Genomic DNA, 18,974 nt, shown 5'->3' on the forward strand with positions numbered 1-18,974 from the left:
TTGCGAGCAAAGTCAGAATTGCGAGCAAAGTCAGAATTGCGAGCAAAGTCAAAATTGCGAGGAAAGTCAGAATTGCGAGCAAAGTCAGAATTGCGAGCAAAGTCAGAATTGCGAGGAAAGTCAGAATTGCGAGCAAAGTCAAAATTGCGAGCAAAGTCAGAATTGCGAGGAAAGTCAAAATTGCGAGCAAAGTCAGAATTGCGAGCAAAGTCAAAATTGCGAGCAAAGTCAGAATTGCGAGGAAAGTCAGAATTGCGGCAAAGTCAGAATTGCGAGGAAAGTCAAAATTGCGAGCAAAGTCAGAATTGCGAGCAAAGTCAAAATTGCGAGCAAAGTCAGAATTGCGAGCAAAGTCAGAATTGCGAGCAAAGTCAAAATTGCGAGCAAAGTCAGAATTGCGAGCAAAGTCAGAATTGCGAGCAAAGTCAGAATTGCGAGCAAAGTCAGAATTGCGAGCAAAGTCAGAATTGCGAGCAAAGTCAGAATTGCGAGCAAAGTCAGAATTGCGAGCAAAGTCAGAATTGCGAGGAAAGTCAAAATTGCGAGCAAAGTCAGAATTGCGAGCAAAGTCAGAATTGCGAGCAAAGTCAGAAAGTCAGAATTGCGAGGAAAGTCAGAATTGCGAGCAAAGTCAGAATTGCGAGCAAAGTCAGAATTGCGAGCAAAGTCAGAATTGCGAGGAAAGTCAGAATTGCGAGCAAAGTCAGAATTGCGAGCAAAGTCAGAATTGCGAGCAAAGTCAGAATTGCGAGGAAAGTCAGAATTGCGAGCAAAGTCAGAATTGCTTAATATAGAAAATTAAGAAAATTGTATAATTGTAAGAAAAAAGTTTTTACAAAAAACATCAAAAACACAGCATTGTTTATTTCTACATAAATATCCTCCTTTATTACTATGTATTGTTATATTAGTGCATAAATTAATTGATTAAATGTATTTTACTAAACATTTTGAATCTACTAGGCTACAACCCTATGATTACATGAGTACTGAGATTGACAGACACTTTTATCTAAAGCGACATTGCATTCAGTGAATACATTTATATCAGATCATGCTTTTCTATGAATCGAACCCATGACTTTGGTGTTGCCGGTATAGAGCTCTTTTTCCAGCAATATTACCCAGTCAAATTTTGGTGCAATCCTTAAAAACAATTTCTCAGATCCTAAAGACAATATCATTTGATTGTGTCCATTAAAAGCAGAGAGAGCTAGCATTAAACAGCAGTTCGCGGTCATGTTTGGCCTGAATGTGCACTTAAAGTTCACCCAAAAATGAGCCTGTGATGTTTATCTGCTGACCCCCAATGCATTCAACATGTAGGTGTGTTTGTTTCTTCAGGAGAACACAAATGAAGATTTTTAACTCAAGCGTTGCAGTCTGTCAGTCATAATGATGTGAATGGGGAACAATTCTAAGAGAGTAAAAAAAAACATGCTAAATCAACATGCACCTGCTGCTCGTGACGACACACTGATGTCTTAAGACACGAACCGATCAGTTTCTGTGAGAAACACAACAGTATTTGTTATTTTTTACCTCGTATCAGACGAATCTCATCTAGTGTAATATCCCATCAGATATTACTTCTGTCTGATGAAAATACTGTGTGTACTGATAAATACTGTTGTGCTTCTCACAGAAACCGATCGGTTCGTGTCTTAAGACATCAGTGTGTCGTCACGAGCAGCAGGTGCATGTTGACTAAGCATGTTTTTTTTTACTCTCTTAGAATTGTTCCCCATTCACATCATTATGACTGACAGACTGCAACGCTTGAGTTAAAAATCTTCATTTGTGTTCTCCTGAAGAAACAAACACACCTACATGTTGACCAGCAAATAAACATCAGGCTCATTTTTGGGTGAACTATCACTTTAAACTTTACAACACTCCTGCCATACATGTCATTCTTATAAAACAAGTGCAAAAAATGTTCTTCTTACTCAGTATTTTTGTCTTGTTTCTAGTCCAAACCTCTAAAAATTCTTAAAACAAGAAGTATTTACTAGACAAGCAAAAATAATTGTCTTGTTTTGGGGAAAATAACTCAAAATGAAGAGAGTTTTTGCTTAAAATAAGATAAATAATCTGCCAATGGGGTGAGAAAAATAATCTTAATTCAAACAGAAAACAAGATTATTTTTCTCACCCCATTGGCAGATTATTTATCTTATTTTAAGCAAAAGCTCTCTTCATTTTGAGTTATTTTTTCCAAAAACAAGACAATAATTTTTACTTGTCTAGTAAATGTTTCGTAATGTAAGAATTTTTAGATATTTTGACTAGAAAAATAACCGAAATATTTCCGGACTATAAGTCGCACTGGACTATGACTCGCTTTAGAGCAGAAGCAGCGCTCGCTGTGCATTTTTGCAGTGTGCAGACAGACCTTGATGGTCCTGTAGAAGGGATCCAATAGCAGTTTGGACAGAGCCACAATCTGAGGCGTCCTGTCCCAGCCATCGGAGCAATGAACCAGCACAGGCCTGCCATCCCGATCCACTGCATTCACCACCAGAAGAGACGCTTTCAGCAGCAGAGACAGATGCTGCAGCCATTTTGTGGCTTCCAAAGCCGACAGCCAGCTAATCGGAGAACACACGGAGAGAGGAAACCATGAGGAGAGAAGTGCATGATATGGATATTATATCGTTATGAGAAGGTACTAGTGGGGTGATATTGGAATTAATTATAAATGCTCCATTTTCCTGCGCTGTACACCACACTGCAAAAAATGCTTTTCTCACTCAGTATTTTTGTCTTGTTTCGAGTCCAAACATCTACAAATTCTTAAACAAGACGTATTTACTAGACAAGCAAAAGTAATTGTCTTGTTTTGGGGGAAAAATAACTCAAAATGAAGAGAGTTTTTGCTTAAAATAAGATAAATAATCTGCCAATGGGGTGAGAAGAATAATCTTGTTTTCTGTTTGAATTAAGATCATTTTTCTCACCCCATTGGCAGATTATTTATCTTATTTTAAGCAAAAACTCTCTTCATTTTGAGTTATTTTTTCACAAAACAAGACAATTACTTTTGCTTGTCTAGTAAATGTTTCTTAATGTAAGACATTTTTTATATTTTGACTAGAAACAAGACAAAAATACTGATTAAGAAAAGCATTTTTTGCAGTGCACAACTAATGTAATGGGGTTAGCAAAAATCAAGCTCTTTAAGAGCACAATTCATTAGCCTGCCGTGGTCATCCTCAGCTCTAGTCAGAATATGAGTCTGATGCTCATTGGACTGTGATTATGGGGCGTTTCAACCCAACCAGGAAAGACCTCGATTGGACAGACCAACAACCAATCAGAGCAGCGAAGCGGCGCATAACATTAGTAGTCAAATGTCAACAGAACTCAACTGCACTGTGTTGCCAAGTCTGCGGTTTTCCCGCCGGTTGTTTTCCATGTCCGCGGGTTGAAGCGACCTCAATTATGGGATATATAGACCCAGGAATGCAATTTAAATTTTTAACCATAGCATAATGTATATTGGTTTCTAGTTTTACCATTATTTTAAATTGGACACCCGTCAGACCTTCATTCATCTTCAGAACACAAGTGAAGATATTTTAGTGTAAAGCTGAGAAAGGCTTCAGATAGGCCTCCATTGGCACTCAGTCCATTCCCACTCACAAGACCCATAAAGGCCCTAAACACATCGACACACAGCCCATCTCACTACAGCGGCTGTGCAATCATTTTACAATGAGACGAGAATAGTTATTGTGCGCAAAAAAAATCTAAACAATGACTTTATCCGCCGAGTTATTGTCTTCCGAGCCTCCTCTTCTGGTCATGAACGGCCGATCTGCGTCATATTCTCACGCATGCGTCGAGGTCACGGCAATAACTTGCACAATAACTATTTTCGTCGCATTGTAAAATGATTGTACGAAGGTGTAACGAAGGTCTTACGGGTGTCCAACGACATGAGGGGGAGTAATTAATGAAATAATTGAAATTTTTGAGTGAACTAACCCTTTAAGTAGTAAATAACTATCAGCTCTAAGTTGAACCAGTTTACTCACTTGACCGGATCAGGGCCTTGAGCGCAGAGAGTCCGCAAACACTGGAAGCTCTTCCGGATGGAGTGGATGTTGGCCATGCCCATGAACATCACCTCACAGTTGGGATAGTACTCTACAGGAAGCACAGAGAGGACATTTGTGTGTGTGTGAGAGAGAGAGAGAGAGAGAGAGAGAGAGAGAGAGAGAGGATAGTGATAGCATGTTTTCTGACACTGGGGTTGGGTACCGAGCTCGATACTTTTAAGGGCACCGACCGACTTCACCCTTCGCAGCGAGTGTGATTGACAGCAGTGGTGGAGGAAGTACTGAGTCTCAGTACTTCAGTAAAAGTACAAATAACCATTGCCATATTTACTTAAGTAAAAGTAGAAGTACTACGATGACAATCCTACTTAAGTAAAAGTAAAAAAAGTACTTGATTTTAAATGTACTTTTAGAAGTAAAAGTACTTGTATAACAATTTATTCTCTTAATGTCTATATTTTAATAATTAAAAAGAAGAAAACAGTGTGGGCTGTGGCGTTTTAATTCAGTTAGTTTTGGGTTAATGTCGGCTAATTGTGCGTATCATCTGCTGCCGAGTTTACATTCTGACTCACAATATCAGACGATCTGCAGAGTTAAATATCAATATCCAGAAGAACATTTTCATCAGCTTTGATGTATTTAAATCTTCATATTTATGAGGATTAATCTTAAAGGGGGGGTGAAACACTCAGTTTCAGTCAGTGTCATGTCAATCTTGAGTACCTATAGAGTAGCATTGCATCCTGCATATCTCCGAAAAGTCTTTATTTTTTTTATAATTATATAAGAAAGATGCGCTGTTCCGAGTCTTTCCGAAAAAAGCCGAGCGGGTGGGGGCGTGTCATGTGAGCGGAGCTAAATAATGACGTGTGCAGCAGCGCGCTGCAGTGAGGAAAGTGATTCGCTCTGTGAGGAAAGTGATTCGCTCAGTGAGGAAAGTGATTCGCCCGCCGCGTGAGGAAAGTGATTCGCTCTGTGAGGAAAGTGATTCGCTCAGTGAGGAAAGTGATTCGCCCGCCGCGTGAGGAAAGTGAGTCGCTCTGTGAGGAAAGTGATTCGCTCAGTGAGGAAAGTGATTCGCTCAGTGAGGAAAGTGATTCGCCCGCCGCGTGAGGAAAGTGAGTCGCTCTGTGAGGAAAGTGATTCGCTCAGTGAGGAAAGTGATTCGCCTGCCGCGTGAGGAAAGTGAGTCGCTCTGTGAGGAAAGTGATTCGCCCGTCGCGTGAGGAAAGTGAGTCGCTCTGTGAGGAAAGTGAGTCGCTCTGTGAGGAAAGTGAGTCGCTCTGTGAGGAAAGTGAGTCGCTCTGTGAGGAAAGTGAGTCGCTCTGTGAGGAAAGTGATTCGCTCAGTGAGGAAAGTGATTCGCCCGCCGCGTGAGGAAAGTGAGTCGCTCTGTGAGGAAAGTGATTCGCTCAGTGAGGAAAGTGATTCGCCTGCCGCGTGAGGAAAGTGAGTCGCTCTGTGAGGAAAGTGATTCGCCCGTCGCGTGAGGAAAGTGCTAATACAGATCGACCGCCGGCCTATCAGTGGGTAAGTCAGTAGCTACTGGTTATATCACCTGTTTAGCATCCTACAAGCCAGCGCTTTGATGGGCGTAGCCTGTTGCTTTCGCTCTCTCCCTCTCTCTCTCTCACGCGCTTCCGGTAGAATTGTCCGTACGGCCCATACAAGGAAATTCCGCCCCCACTAACGTCAATGGGGACGCATGATCGCAAAAAACTTGCCGAAACTTATGACTAACCGGAAGTAGTATTTTTGACAAAGAAATTATCCCATCAAACGTCCACCTTAACTTTTGAAACTTTGTCTATGTTTAGTATGGGATTCCAAGTCTTTAACAGTGTAAAAAGATCAGTATGCATGAAACAGCATTTCACCCCCCCTTTAAATATAGGATATGCTTCAGCTTTCCTTTTATATTCTTAAATTTGATCAATAAATTAAATTAGAATAACGCTTTATGGTTGTTAAATTAAATAATTTACACTGACAAATTACAACTGCATTAAATAATGTTATGAGATTGTTTTAACTATATATTTGTAATACAATAAGAAACGTTGGAAAGAATGTTTGAACATTAAACTAAACTACCAGTAGGTGGCGGCAGGTCTTAATGAGTGAGTCATTGAGTCGGTTCGTTCAAACGGCTGATTCGTTCATGAATGAGGCAGTCGTTTACGAACAGGTCATTGAATCTTTGATTCAACCGATTCTTTCTAACACTGAATCATTCAGTAACACACTATTGCTGTGAGATGCGTTGTGGTTCTGATGTGGAAATATGAGCTGATCTTGGAAATATTTTCGCTGCTGTAATAAAACAACATCTGTTTATATTGCATCTAAAATGTAAGTGACTAATTTTAACTAATTGTTTATGGAGCTGTCATGAAATCAGTGTCACATTTTCAGTCGTGATGGTATTCAGGAAAACACACTCTTGGTCGTGTCGTGATGTTTTTTTAACTGTATTATACGTTATCAAATTTAAAAACTTTCACATTTTGAACATTTACTGCAGTATGTTATTGAGTTTCTCTGTACGAGCGGCGTTGGTTTGTTTCCATTTCTCCTCGAGACGCTGCGCGATTGTCAACAGCACAACCGTCAGTTCATACATTAGCCCATTATTATCCATTAATTATCCCAACAAACCTTAAATTCGAGCCCTGAAACTGATCAGAAAATGGAACGAAATGCTGTAGAAATGTAGTGGAGTAGAAAGTAGAATATTTGCTGCAAAATGTAACGAAGTAAAAGTAAAAAGTATGCACTATTGATTCTACTTAAGTAAAGTACAGATACGTGAGAAATGTACTTAAGTAAAGTACAGATACGTGAGAAATGTACTTAAGTAAAGTAACGAAGTATTTGTACATCGTTACATTCTACCACTAATTGACAGGCACTCTGACCAATCATAACGCCGATATTGTGCGCCCCCCTGTTGCTATCCGCCATTTGTCCGACAAACAAACCACCACGCTTAGTAGACTGACGTCGTTTTTAACTTGAAAAATTGTAGAAATATGCTCATATGGGACTTGCAACGCAGACTGCAGGTATCCAGAAAGGCTTGGCGATGTACAGTTTCATCCGTTCCTGAAATCCTCATCTGTCATTTCAGACAATCCTCTTCACAAACTTCATGTCTGACTTGTCATACAAGTCTTTCTGGTACAGTAATTTATACCACAGTAATTTACATGGTTTATCATATTTGGTATTTATATACTTATTTACAAAGCGTGAAAAATAACACACCTGTCATCAGGGGCGTCGGACTGGGGGGATAAAGGGTACAGAGTAATCAGGCCCCTTAGAAGTCAGTTTTCTATACATACGCATACAGTATTGTTCAAAATAATAGCAGTACAATGTGACTAACCAGAATAATCAAGGTTTTTCGTATATTTTTTTATTGCTACGTGGCAAACAAGTTACCAGTAGGTTCAGTAGATTCTCAGAAAACAAATGAGACCCAGCATTCATGATATGCACACTCTTAAGGCTGTGCAATTGGGCAATTAGTTGAAAGGGGTGTGTTCAAAAAAATAGCAGTGTGGCATTCAATCACTGAGGTCATCAATTTTGTGAAGAAACAGGTGTGAATCAGGTGGCCCCTATTTAAGGATGAAGCCAACACTTGTTGAACATGCATTTGAAAGCTGAGGAAAATGGGTCGTTCAAGACATTGTTCAGAAGAACAGAGTACTTTGATTAAAAAGTTGATTAGAGAGGGGAAAACCTATAAAGAGGTGCAAAAAATGATAGGCTGTTCAGCTAAAATGATCTCCAATGCCTTAAAATGGAGAGCAAAACCAGAGAGACGTGGAAGAAAACGGAAGACAACCATCAAAATGGATAGAAGAATAACCAGAATGGCAAAGGCTCAGCCAATGATCACCTCCAGGATGATCAAAGACAGTCTGGAGTTACCTGTAAGTACTGTGACAGTTAGAAGACGTCTGTGTGAAGCTAATCTATTTTCAAGAATCCCCCGCAAAGTCCCTCTGTTAAAAAAAAGGCATGTGCAGAAGAGGTTACAATTTGCCAAAGAACACATCAACTGGCCTAAAGAGAAATGGAGGAACATTTTGTGGACTGATGAGAGTAAAATTGTTCTTTTTGGGTCCAAGGGCCACAGGCAGTTTGTGAGACGACCCCCAAACTCTGAATTCAAGCCACAGTACACAGTGAAGACAGTGAAGCATGGAGGTGCAAGCATCATGATATGGGCATGTTTCTCCTACTATGGTGTTGGGCCTATTTATCGCATACCAGGGATCATGGATCAGTTTGCATATGTTAAAATACTTGAAGAGGTCATGTTGCCCTATGCTGAAGAGGACATGCCCTTGAAACGGTTGTTTCAACAAGACAATGACCCAAAACACACTAGTAAACGGGCAAAGTCTTGGTTCCAAACCAACAAAATTAATGTTATGGAGTGGCCAGCCCAATCTCCAGACCTTAATCCAATTGAGAACTTGTGGGGTGATATCAAAAATGCTGTTTCTGAAGCAAAACCAAGAAATGTGAATGAATTGTGGAATGTTGTTAAAGAATCATGGAGTGGAATAACAGCTGAGAGGTGCCACAAGTTGGTTGACTCCATGCCACACAGATGTCAAGCAGTTTTAAAAAACTGTGGTCATACAACTAAATATTAGTTTAGTGATTCACAGGATTGCTAAATCCCAGAAAAACATTTTTTTTGTACAAAATAGTTTTGAGTTTGTACAGTCAAAGGTAGACACTGCTATTTTTTTGAACACACCCCTTTCAACTAATTGCCCAATTGCACAGCCTTAAGAGCGTGCATATCATGAATGCTGGGTCTCATTTGTTTTCTGAGAATCTACTGAACCTACTGGTAACTTGTTTGCCACGTAGCAATAACAAATATACTAAAAACCTTGATTATTCTGGTTAGTCACATTGTACTGCTATTATTTTGAACAATACTGTACACATACATGGTACGGGGCCCAGCGAGATGGTTTGTACCCAGGGCCCAAAATTTGGTGCTACGCCGCTGCCTGTCATTGCTGTAGTGACAGAAGATGGGTTTCCGTTTTCGGTTCGCCTTCGCCACTAACGGTTGTTACGGGCTGCGGTGTCATTTTTCTGCCACTGTTTATGCCACTCTTGTGGAGGACTGGCCAGTCATACTGGTAATATTTTGGGCTTTACAGAGGTCCAGGGTATAGATAAGACCAATGGCATGAGCACAGAAACCTGTGGAGCTAACCACACATTATGTCCTTACCTTACAGCACACTTAATTATGTTACGGTTGTTAGCTAACGCTAGCTAGGATAACTGAATATTATGTTATATATTATCTTTTAATGATTATAATAGTGAGCAGAGAGTTATATACCCAGCTTGCTTTTTGGGAACAGTGTTGCTCCTTAATGTTGTTATCCTCTGTCTCAATCGGCAAGTGATGCGGTTGTTCAGTTTTACTCTGTGACTTGTAGGCTATGGCTACGATCTTTATTTTGTTTATTTCGAGTCACGTTCAGTCCTGAAAAAAATCACTCAAATGCATATAGCAGACATTTCTGTCTGCTTCTGTCTGAAATCAACATGTCATTTTTTCAGAAATTGTTCACTATTTCCCCAGGGAGTGCACGAATTGACAGTGGGAGCGCCATTGCGGTATCGAACACTTGTAAGAAATATAGCAACAGCAACTAAGGGGGCGGGTCTTTGCGAAGGGTGAATTACGTTAGTACTACCAAAAACCGATTCACATTAATTCAATTGGTACCACAGTTCGGTACCTGAGAACGCATCTGGTGATTATAGACTAGTGTCTGTGAACATTAAACAACAAAAAGACTATTTAAATACGAATCCTGGGTGTTTGTGTGAATGAATGCCGCTGACCCGCAGTTTATTTACCTCACACACACACAGAATTGCACGTGAAAATCGCGTGTTTCCATCTCATATGAGGACATATGTCCATCATCTCCAGAGCCGCTCTGAGAGTCACTTCATAAGCCTGTTGTCAAACAGGACAATACTGCAGCAGAATTAGATTTGGCTGTACAGTCGTTCTGGAGTAAACAGTGATGTTATCAGCTTATTTTAATTTATCATAGAGAGACAATGTTGGCAGATCAGTATTATAGTTTATAGAATTAAATAAGACATAAATAATTAATCATCTAATCATCTGTCGTCATAATACTAACACTAATGTAATAATTATAAACTATCAAAACTTTATTTTTTAGACCTGTAAACCTGATATTTTAAGTAATATATTAAAAGTTTTCTTCCATGTTTAAACAGTATTAAGCTCAGTTGTGCAGCTGTGTTTGACAAAAATGTTTCATTAAATTAAATGATAAATTGTATGTCTTCATTTGATTACCAGAAGATACACAACACAGAATTTGTGGGAAATCTTTTCATAGAAATTTAATAAAAAATAAAAAATAATACTATGGTTGTTTTTTATGAATTCAATGAATGAATTCATAGTAGCTATAGCCTATATTTACTGGTTAATATTACAGTGAACAAATATCACAGACAATGGCATAATGTTAATAACACTTCTATAAATGACTTCGTTTCTTTACAGTTATCAATGTCAGGGTATCTGCAGGTTTCACCAGGTCAAATTTAAGACCATTATGAATAAAATTTGAGACCTATATCACGCAATAAAAAAAATGCATAGGAAATGCAGAATCACTCAATTACTTAAGCTTATATTATTTAATTAATTTAAATTGAACAAAGTATTAGTAAACTTATTATTCATAGCTCAATCCCACCAGGATTAGCATATATATATATATATATAATACACACACCAAAATTAGTTTTTATTTTGTGGTGGTCACTTCCATAAATTTGAAACAATAAAATTTTTTTATAATTAGGATGCAACATAACCATATTATTATGTTAGATGCACAATAGTCACACATGGCAACAAAACTGACAAAATGCATGAATCTTGTTTGGTAATACAAAGACACAAAAGGCTGGTTCAGCGGTGTGCTATCTACCTTTAATAACACGATCGCTTGGGGTGGGAAATATGAACAAACATCTTAAAAGTAAACCTCAGCAATAATTTCTTAATATAATTACGTAATCAAGTAATCGGTCAGTAATAAAATATATACTTATAAACAAATGACAATAGGACAAATAAATACAACAGAAAGATGCATATCTACGAAGAGGATCACTCCAGCGGTTTTAGAAATAGGGCTTATTCTACTTCTTTAGACATTTAGATATGTGGGCAAATGCATTTGTCTCAGTGCATCGTTTTAGTTTGGCAGGGTCGCCGCTAGCTTAGCTTAAAACGCATTTCCTCACATATCTAAATGTAGAAGAGTAGAATAAGCCCTATTTCTAAAAACGGTGGAGTGTTCCTTTAAGTGTAAGTGCTGTTTCCCCGTTTGTGTTGTTAAGCTATATTAGTTTGCTTTCACTTTGAGAACTTACTAATGTGCAGATCCAGTGCTTACTGACACGTCCCAAACTTTAACTCAGATCAGGATATAGACATATGCATAATCCGTATATCTGATCGTTCAAGAGTAACGTTAGGCTAATGAGCCTAGAAATAACACATTCAATACTCTCGCGCGAGCGCTGATAGGCAGCAAACACACATCGGCGTTCGGAGTTTACATCACTGTTATTAAGTCTTTTAGTGCAATCGGGTATATTTTACTTTTATTTGGTCATTAAGCAAGATGGTGAGAAAGATTCGCGTTCACGATCGCGGAACTACAAGAACCGTCAGACTCAACTGAAGAATAAATCATTTTTTGTTTTATGCGTCTGTGGGGTAAGATCAGAAAGAGGCTCGTGCCAATAACACCAAAGCTGATTGGCTGCAATATAAGACGCATGCTTGTCTAATTTGTAGTTGTAATAGAGCGAACAATAGTTGGTCTAGCGAAAGAAAGAACTACAAACACCACGGAACACACACACACACGTGCGCGCGTGCTAAGGGAGGCGAGAGCATTTCAGTGAGGTAGCGTTACATGCACGTAGGAAAATTAAGACCTGTTTAACATTACTTAAGACCTAGTACGCAATGCTTCAGCGAATTTAAGACTTTTTAAGGCCTTATAATTTGATTTTAAAATGTAATACTCATTAAAGGGGGGGTGAAATGCTGTTTCATGCATACTGATCTTTTTACACTGTTAAAGACTTGGAATCCCATACTAAACATAGACAAAGTTTCAAAAGTTAAGGTGGACGTTTGATGGGAGTATTTCTTTGTCAAAAATACTACTTCCGTTTAGTCATAAGTTTCGGCAAGTTTTTTGAGATCATGCGTCCCCTTTGACGTTAATGGGGGCGGAATTTCCTTGTATGGGCCGTACGGACAATTCTACCGGAAGAGCGTGAGAGAGAGAGAGAGAGAGAGAGAGAGAGAGAGAGAGAGAGAGAGAGAGAGAGAGAGAGAGAGAGAGCGAAAGCAACAGGCTACGCCCATCAAAGCGCTGGCTTGTAGGATGCTGGACAGGTGATGTGCACATAACAATGTCACCAAAAAAGTGCGTTTTTGGTTGCCAGACCAAGACAGTCCTGCACAGATTCCCCAAAAACTCCGCGTTAAGGCAACAGTGGGTGTAATTTGCTTTTCCGGATCAGCAACTGAGTTGCGCAAAGGTTTCTGTCTGTTCGCTGCATTTCGGTGCCGACTGTTTCATAAACAAGGCCCAGCTCGACACAGGATTTTCCGATCACCTAATGCTGAAGGATGGAGCAGTCCCAACGATAAAGGTCCCAACGTTAGAACCGCAGGCGGTGAGTGAGACTGCTTCAAATGTCTGTGTTTTTGCCTATGCCCATCAAGTAGCCCAAACATGATCCCGTATAGTTAATTGATCAATGGAGCATGCGATGTGTAGTGCGTGTACATTTGTTTAGCTGGCCACTATATGTGTAACTTTATGTTTGTGTATTGTAAAAGCACTCCAAACAACAATACACAAAGAGTGGGGAAATATGTTGAACTAAATAAGCACGCTTCTTCATTCAAATGCGCTACTATTCTGTGTCTTTCTATGTAAACACTAACTTAACCTGCCGTGCAAAACCAGTCCGCTTACTAATGTTACAATTGTCTACACAAACCACGCGTAAACACACACACACACACGTGCACAACTGCACTTCCCACATGTACACCTTCAAAGACAAAAATACGACGATATAATTCAAGTATAAATATGTAAATAACACAAGCCGCTAAGCATATTATATAGTTAGTGTATAACTTGTAGCACATAGAGACGTCCTGCTCTAGTCGTTTTTGCTGCTGCTCCTGTTCAACTGCAGCCTCTGGGTCTGATTCCGGATCATAGATGTATGGCTGTATCTGATTAAAAGCCATATTTTTATTTTGAATAAAGTTTTTTTCCCGCTGTTAGGGATGACAGCTTTACGACGCACTCAACCCAATAACAGCGGCGCGCACTCGTCATTATTTAGCTCCGCCCATACGACACGCCCCCACCCGCTCGGCTTTTTTCGGAAAGACTCGGAACAGCGCATCTTTCTTATATAATTATAAAAAAAATAAAGACTTTTCGGAGATATGCAGGATGCAATGCTACTCTATAGGTACTCAAGATTGACATGACACTGACTGAAACTGACTGTTTCACCCCCCCTTTAAGAATTTAGGACCATGAATGTATCTCTTAAGTACCGAAAACAGGTACCGTTGTGAACGGTACCCAACCCTATCTTCAACTAGCATCTGCTCTGCATTACCTGGGCATTCACAGCCGCCTCCTTTCGCCCGATTGGCTACTGCAGCGGCGTACGAACGGGCGTCCATTATTAACAGCTTCTGAGGGGGCGTGGCACTTGGCTCCGCCTCTATGTTCCCATTGGCCATGTGAGGATCTGTATGTGAGAACAGGAAAGGGAATGAACAGCTGCGGTGATGGAGCTGGAAAAACAATCCAACCACACTGCAAAAAATGCTCTTCTTACTCAGTCATTTTGTCTTGTTTCCAGTCTAAATATCTAACAATTCTTAAATCAAGATGCATTTACTAGATCAGTAAAACGACATAAGATTTTTATTCTTGTTTTGTTGAAAATCAAAATGAAACGGGCAAAATTATCTGCCTATGGGGTGAGAAAATCTGCCTATGGGGTTTCTTGTTTCCGTCTAGGGATGCAACAATACAGTTAGTCCACGGTTCAATACACACCACGGTTTTCGGTTCGCTTCGGTTTTTTGCTATTCTATTCTTAGGCGACAGGAACAGAAAGAGGTTAAGGAGAATTTTTTTCTTTATTTTACTTAAAAGACCTGGAAAAACCTTCCTTAAACTTAAAACTTTACTTTAAAAAAACCTTGCACACATTCCTAGTGTATTGTATAATATAAAATAAATATATATAAAGATTTACAGTGGCAGCTCAGATGTACAGCAGCATTAAAGTATGAAATTGAATGAATAAATGTAAAATTAAAACTACATAGTCTTTAATATACATTGATTAAAAGCTACTGTATTACATTTTTTATTTATTTATTTATTCAAGAGCAGTGAGTGATTTTCTCTGTCTTTTGTTGTTTTATTAACATAATTTTAGAGGTGAACTGTCCCTTTAAAGGGTAACTAAACCCTAAAGGGTAACTAAACCCTAAACCAACTCTTTTTAGTTAATGATCTGCAAGACTGGGGCTTTATTAATGCTGTTTATTGATTCGAGTAAATATTTTGACATTTGGGTATAAAGTGTTTTAATTCTATAATATATGGTGTAAAAACGTCTCAGTGCTGCCCTCTTAAGGTTGAACGGTAGCTACTGCAGTCGAATTTTCCTATTGGACGTTGTGGTGCTTTGTGACGTAGGATGGTACTTCCCTACCACGCCCCTGGCACGAGCTCACCACGCCCATAGAAATGTTTTCCCGTGATCACATGATGAGAACGGCTTCAGTCCAGTATGAGCGCTCATGTTACATGAAGTAGAAACATTATGAATGAAACTCTCGTCACTTGCTTTCAACATCCTAATGAAGAAAATACAGATAAATAATGCAGTTGTAAGTACATGTTTAGCTTTTCTTCTGATATTTTTGCCGCCCGTCATGTCTACAGATAATTTTCATACATTAGCCGCTTTCAGACAAACCCTGACACGCAAATGGTTGCCGTGGTAACGGACTAGACTGTGCTAGACTGCTGGCGTATGTAGTCTAACTTTTATTTGAGGAAATCTGCTGTAATCGGCTATTAGGTTTGAACTTATTGGTCCTGCGCTTTAGTGGCATTCAGTATAAGGATATGGCTGTTCAGTGTTCATAGATTAGTTAGTGATCTCATTCTCTCTTGCGCTGCTGCTTCGCTAGCATGAATGAATGAATGAATGAAAGCATCGTCGGCACCGGGAGTTAACGCAGTTTGAGCCAGCGGCTCGATTGATAAGGCTCTGTGTCCCACAGACATTTCACCCTCCTCCACTTCAGGTGAAGGTGCTGGAGAAAAACTCAAAAACTGTCAAACAAGTTGTCACTACGGGTCTCAGGTGCACGCCCTGGGCTGTGAACAGGGGCTTAGTTACCCTTTAAGGACAAGTGTTCACTATAGGCTGCGCTACTGTCCCTTTAAGACCTGATCGCATCTCATATACACACACACACACGACTTTATATATGTTAAACGTGTGTGTGTGTGACAGTATTAGCGCAGTAAGACACTTAGTCTAGTAATCGTGTGTGTGTGTGTGTGACAGTATTAGCGCAGTAAGACACTTAGTCCAGTAATCGTGTGTGTGTGACAGGCGCACGTGAATGAACTGTTTAACTGGCAAGGCTTTAAAACACGGGTAAACGCCGCCTAACTTTAGTGCATATGATGGATATATGCTCATATCAGTGTGTAGACTCACAGGCACACTCAAAAAGAGCTGAAATAGACTGAGAGAGATATTTCAAACGGAGATGAATAGAAATAATTAATTAAATGCAAAACCACAATTCACAAGCACGTGTTGAACCGTGAATGCCGTACTGAATGGCTCCATATTATATTTGAGAATTGTGCCATCCCTATTTCCGTCCCAAACAGAAATCAGATTATTTTTCTCACCCCATTGGCAGATCATTTTGCCCGTTTTAAGCAAAAACTCACTTCATTTTGATAATTTCCCCCAGAAAATAAGAAAAAATATCCTATGTCATTTGACTTATATAGTAAATGCATCTTGATTTAAGAATTTTTAGATATTTGGACTGGAAACAAGAAAAAAAATACTGAATAAGAAGAGCATTTTTTGCAGTGCGGAGTCCCGCTCACTTACCGGATTGGCTGAGCGTAGCTTTGGCGTGGTGGGGAATGCATGAGCCATGTGTCTGCGCTACGCTCGAGGCCGGATCCGTGACGCACGCTTTAGCGATGGCTTGTACTAAATGCTCATCGTCTGCATTTCGCCAACCCCACCAGCTGACCTCTGGCTGCCCGCAGCGACCAATCACAGCGCCCGAACTCTGGTGTCTGGGTCAAAGGTTAAGATAAAGGTGAGTGACACATACCAGTGCCTTTACTTTACTGCAAAAAATGCTTTTCTTACTCAGTATTTTTGTCTCGTTTCTAGTCTAAATATCTAAAAATTCTTACATTAAGAAACATTTACTAGACAAGTAAAAATTATTGTCTTGTTTTGGGGAAAAATAACTCAAAATGAAGAGAGTTTTTGGGTAAGAAAAATTATTTTGTTTTCTGTTTGCATTAAGATTATTTTTCTCACCCCATTGGCAGATTATTTATCTTATTTTAAGCAAAAACTCTCTTCATTTTGAGTTATTTTTCCCCAAAACAAGACAATAATTTTTACTTGTCTAGTAAATGTTTCTTAATGTAAGAATTTTTAGATATATAGACTAGAAACAAGACAAAAATACTGAGTAAGAAAAGCATTTTTTGCAGTGCAGCGATAATCACAATAAACTATTCTATATCAAAATAACAATAAACTACGACTTTATTCAGCATTGTCTTCTCTTCCGGGTCTGTTTTCAATCGGCATTCACGACTGCGCAGTGACTGACGTGTTCTCTGGAGCGCGCGAGCTTTATTTATAGTCTGAGGGAGAAGCCAATGCTGAATAAAGTCGTAGTTTTTGTTATTTTTGGACCCAAATGTATTTTGGATGCTTCAAGAGACTCTAATTAACCCACTGATGTCTCATATGGACTACTGTGATGATGTTTTTATTCCCTTTCTGGACATGGACAGTATAGTGTGCATACACTTGCATACGCTCTCGGACTAAATATAAAATATCTTAAACTGTGTGTGAAGATGAACGGAGGTCTTACGGGTGTGGAGCGACATTAGTGAACTAACCCTTTCATTTGTACTGAAACCAGAACAGTCCTTTCACAAAATGCAAGTTTAGACACACCTGTAAACGACCGCCGGGATTCTCTTCCAGGATCTAAACGCCGCCACGCTCTCCAATTCCTGATCCGTGATTACAGCGGGCACGATGACCTGCTCTGGGTAACTGGCACAAACCCTGAGAGATCACACACACACACGTTTGTTTTTGTGACATGTGGGGACATTCCATAGGTGTAATGTTTTTTATACCGTACAAACCGTATTTTCTATCCCCTTAAACTGCCCCTAAACCTACTCATCACACACACAAACACACACACACACACACACACACACACACACAAACACACACACACTGCCCCTAAACCTACCCATCACACACACACACACACACACACACACTGCCCCTAAATCTACCCATCACACACACACACACACACACACACACACACACACACTGCCCCTAAACCTACCCATCACACACACACACACACACAGACACAGCCCCTAAACCTACCCATCTCAGGAAACATTCTGCATTTTTACTTTCTCATAAAAACTCCTCCTGTGTGATTTATAAGCCTTTTGTAAAGTGGGGCCATGGGTAATGTCCTCATATTTCACCCTCTCCTGTAATACCTGTGTCATACCCATGGCATTACACACATTTGTGTCCTCATATGTCACAAAAACATGCCCACACACACACACACACAAGTCTGGTGATGAAGCACCTATGGCTGCTTGTGCGAGCGCTTGTGTGTGTCACCTGTAGTTGCTGTTGATGTTGGAGATTCTCCAGGCACTGTGTGTGTCGAAGCCCATCCTCTCCAGCTCTCGCTTAAACCTCCGCTGATGTCCTCCTGCAAACACACACATCACACTGCAAAAAATGCTCTTCTTATTTAGCATTTTTGTCTTGTTTTCAGTCAGAATATCAATTTTTACTAGATCAGTAAAACGACATAAGATATTTTTTCTTGTTTTCTTAGAAAATAAAATCAAACTGAAGTGAGTTTTTGCTTAAAAAAGGCTAAATGATCTGCCAATGGGGTGAGGAAAAGAACATTATCTGTTCGGGACGGAAAAAAGAAACAAGATTTCAATCAGAGATTAGTCGATGGAAAAATTTAAATTAGTCGCCAAGCCAACATTTAAAATATTTCAATTTTATTTCAGCTTTATTTAAATGATCAAAACAGTTTTAGTAAGTACTATAATAACCTAGCATAAGTTTGAATGTGCAAATGAGATTTACATGAGATTTTAAAGCTGCAGCAAAGAAAAATGATTTTAAATAAACTAATAATGAATTTAAACAAATTAATTTGGTTAAGGTGTCATTGTTACAGTTTCATTATATATTTAAAGCTCCACTGTGTGATATTTCCCCCATCTAGCGGTGTAAAGGTTTATGACCATCCAGTGAATATTAGTTTCTGTTCCTCTCAATTCTGATTTCGTTTTAACTCCTACGGTGGCCAATTTAGTCCAAGATTAACACGGCAATCCCCCTCTTCACATTCGA

The 18,974-nt window shown here is 39.4% G+C and overlaps 1 protein-coding gene across 4 annotated transcripts in view; it reads right to left on the reverse strand.

Annotated features, from left to right (window-relative positions):
- LOC137071614 (myotubularin-related protein 3) overlaps positions 1-18,974 on the reverse strand; it is a 49,448-nt gene that overhangs the window by 17,109 nt on the left and 13,365 nt on the right. For all 4 annotated transcript variants that reach the window (XM_067439778.1, XM_067439779.1, XM_067439780.1 and 1 more), the window contains exons 8-13: positions 18,216-18,309; positions 17,508-17,621; positions 16,404-16,597; positions 13,854-13,988; positions 4,041-4,152; positions 2,396-2,591 (exon numbers count right to left, since the gene is read on the reverse strand). In XM_067439778.1, coding sequence (XP_067295879.1) covers positions 2,396-2,591; positions 4,041-4,152; positions 13,854-13,988; positions 16,404-16,597; positions 17,508-17,621; positions 18,216-18,309 — 845 coding nt within the window. The remainder of the gene's footprint in view (positions 1-2,395; positions 2,592-4,040; positions 4,153-13,853; positions 13,989-16,403; positions 16,598-17,507; positions 17,622-18,215; positions 18,310-18,974) is intronic.

The sequence above is a fragment of the Pseudorasbora parva genome, chromosome 3 (genome assembly GCF_024679245.1).
Source record: "Pseudorasbora parva isolate DD20220531a chromosome 3, ASM2467924v1, whole genome shotgun sequence".
NCBI classification, from domain to species: Eukaryota; Metazoa; Chordata; class Actinopteri; order Cypriniformes; family Gobionidae; genus Pseudorasbora; species Pseudorasbora parva.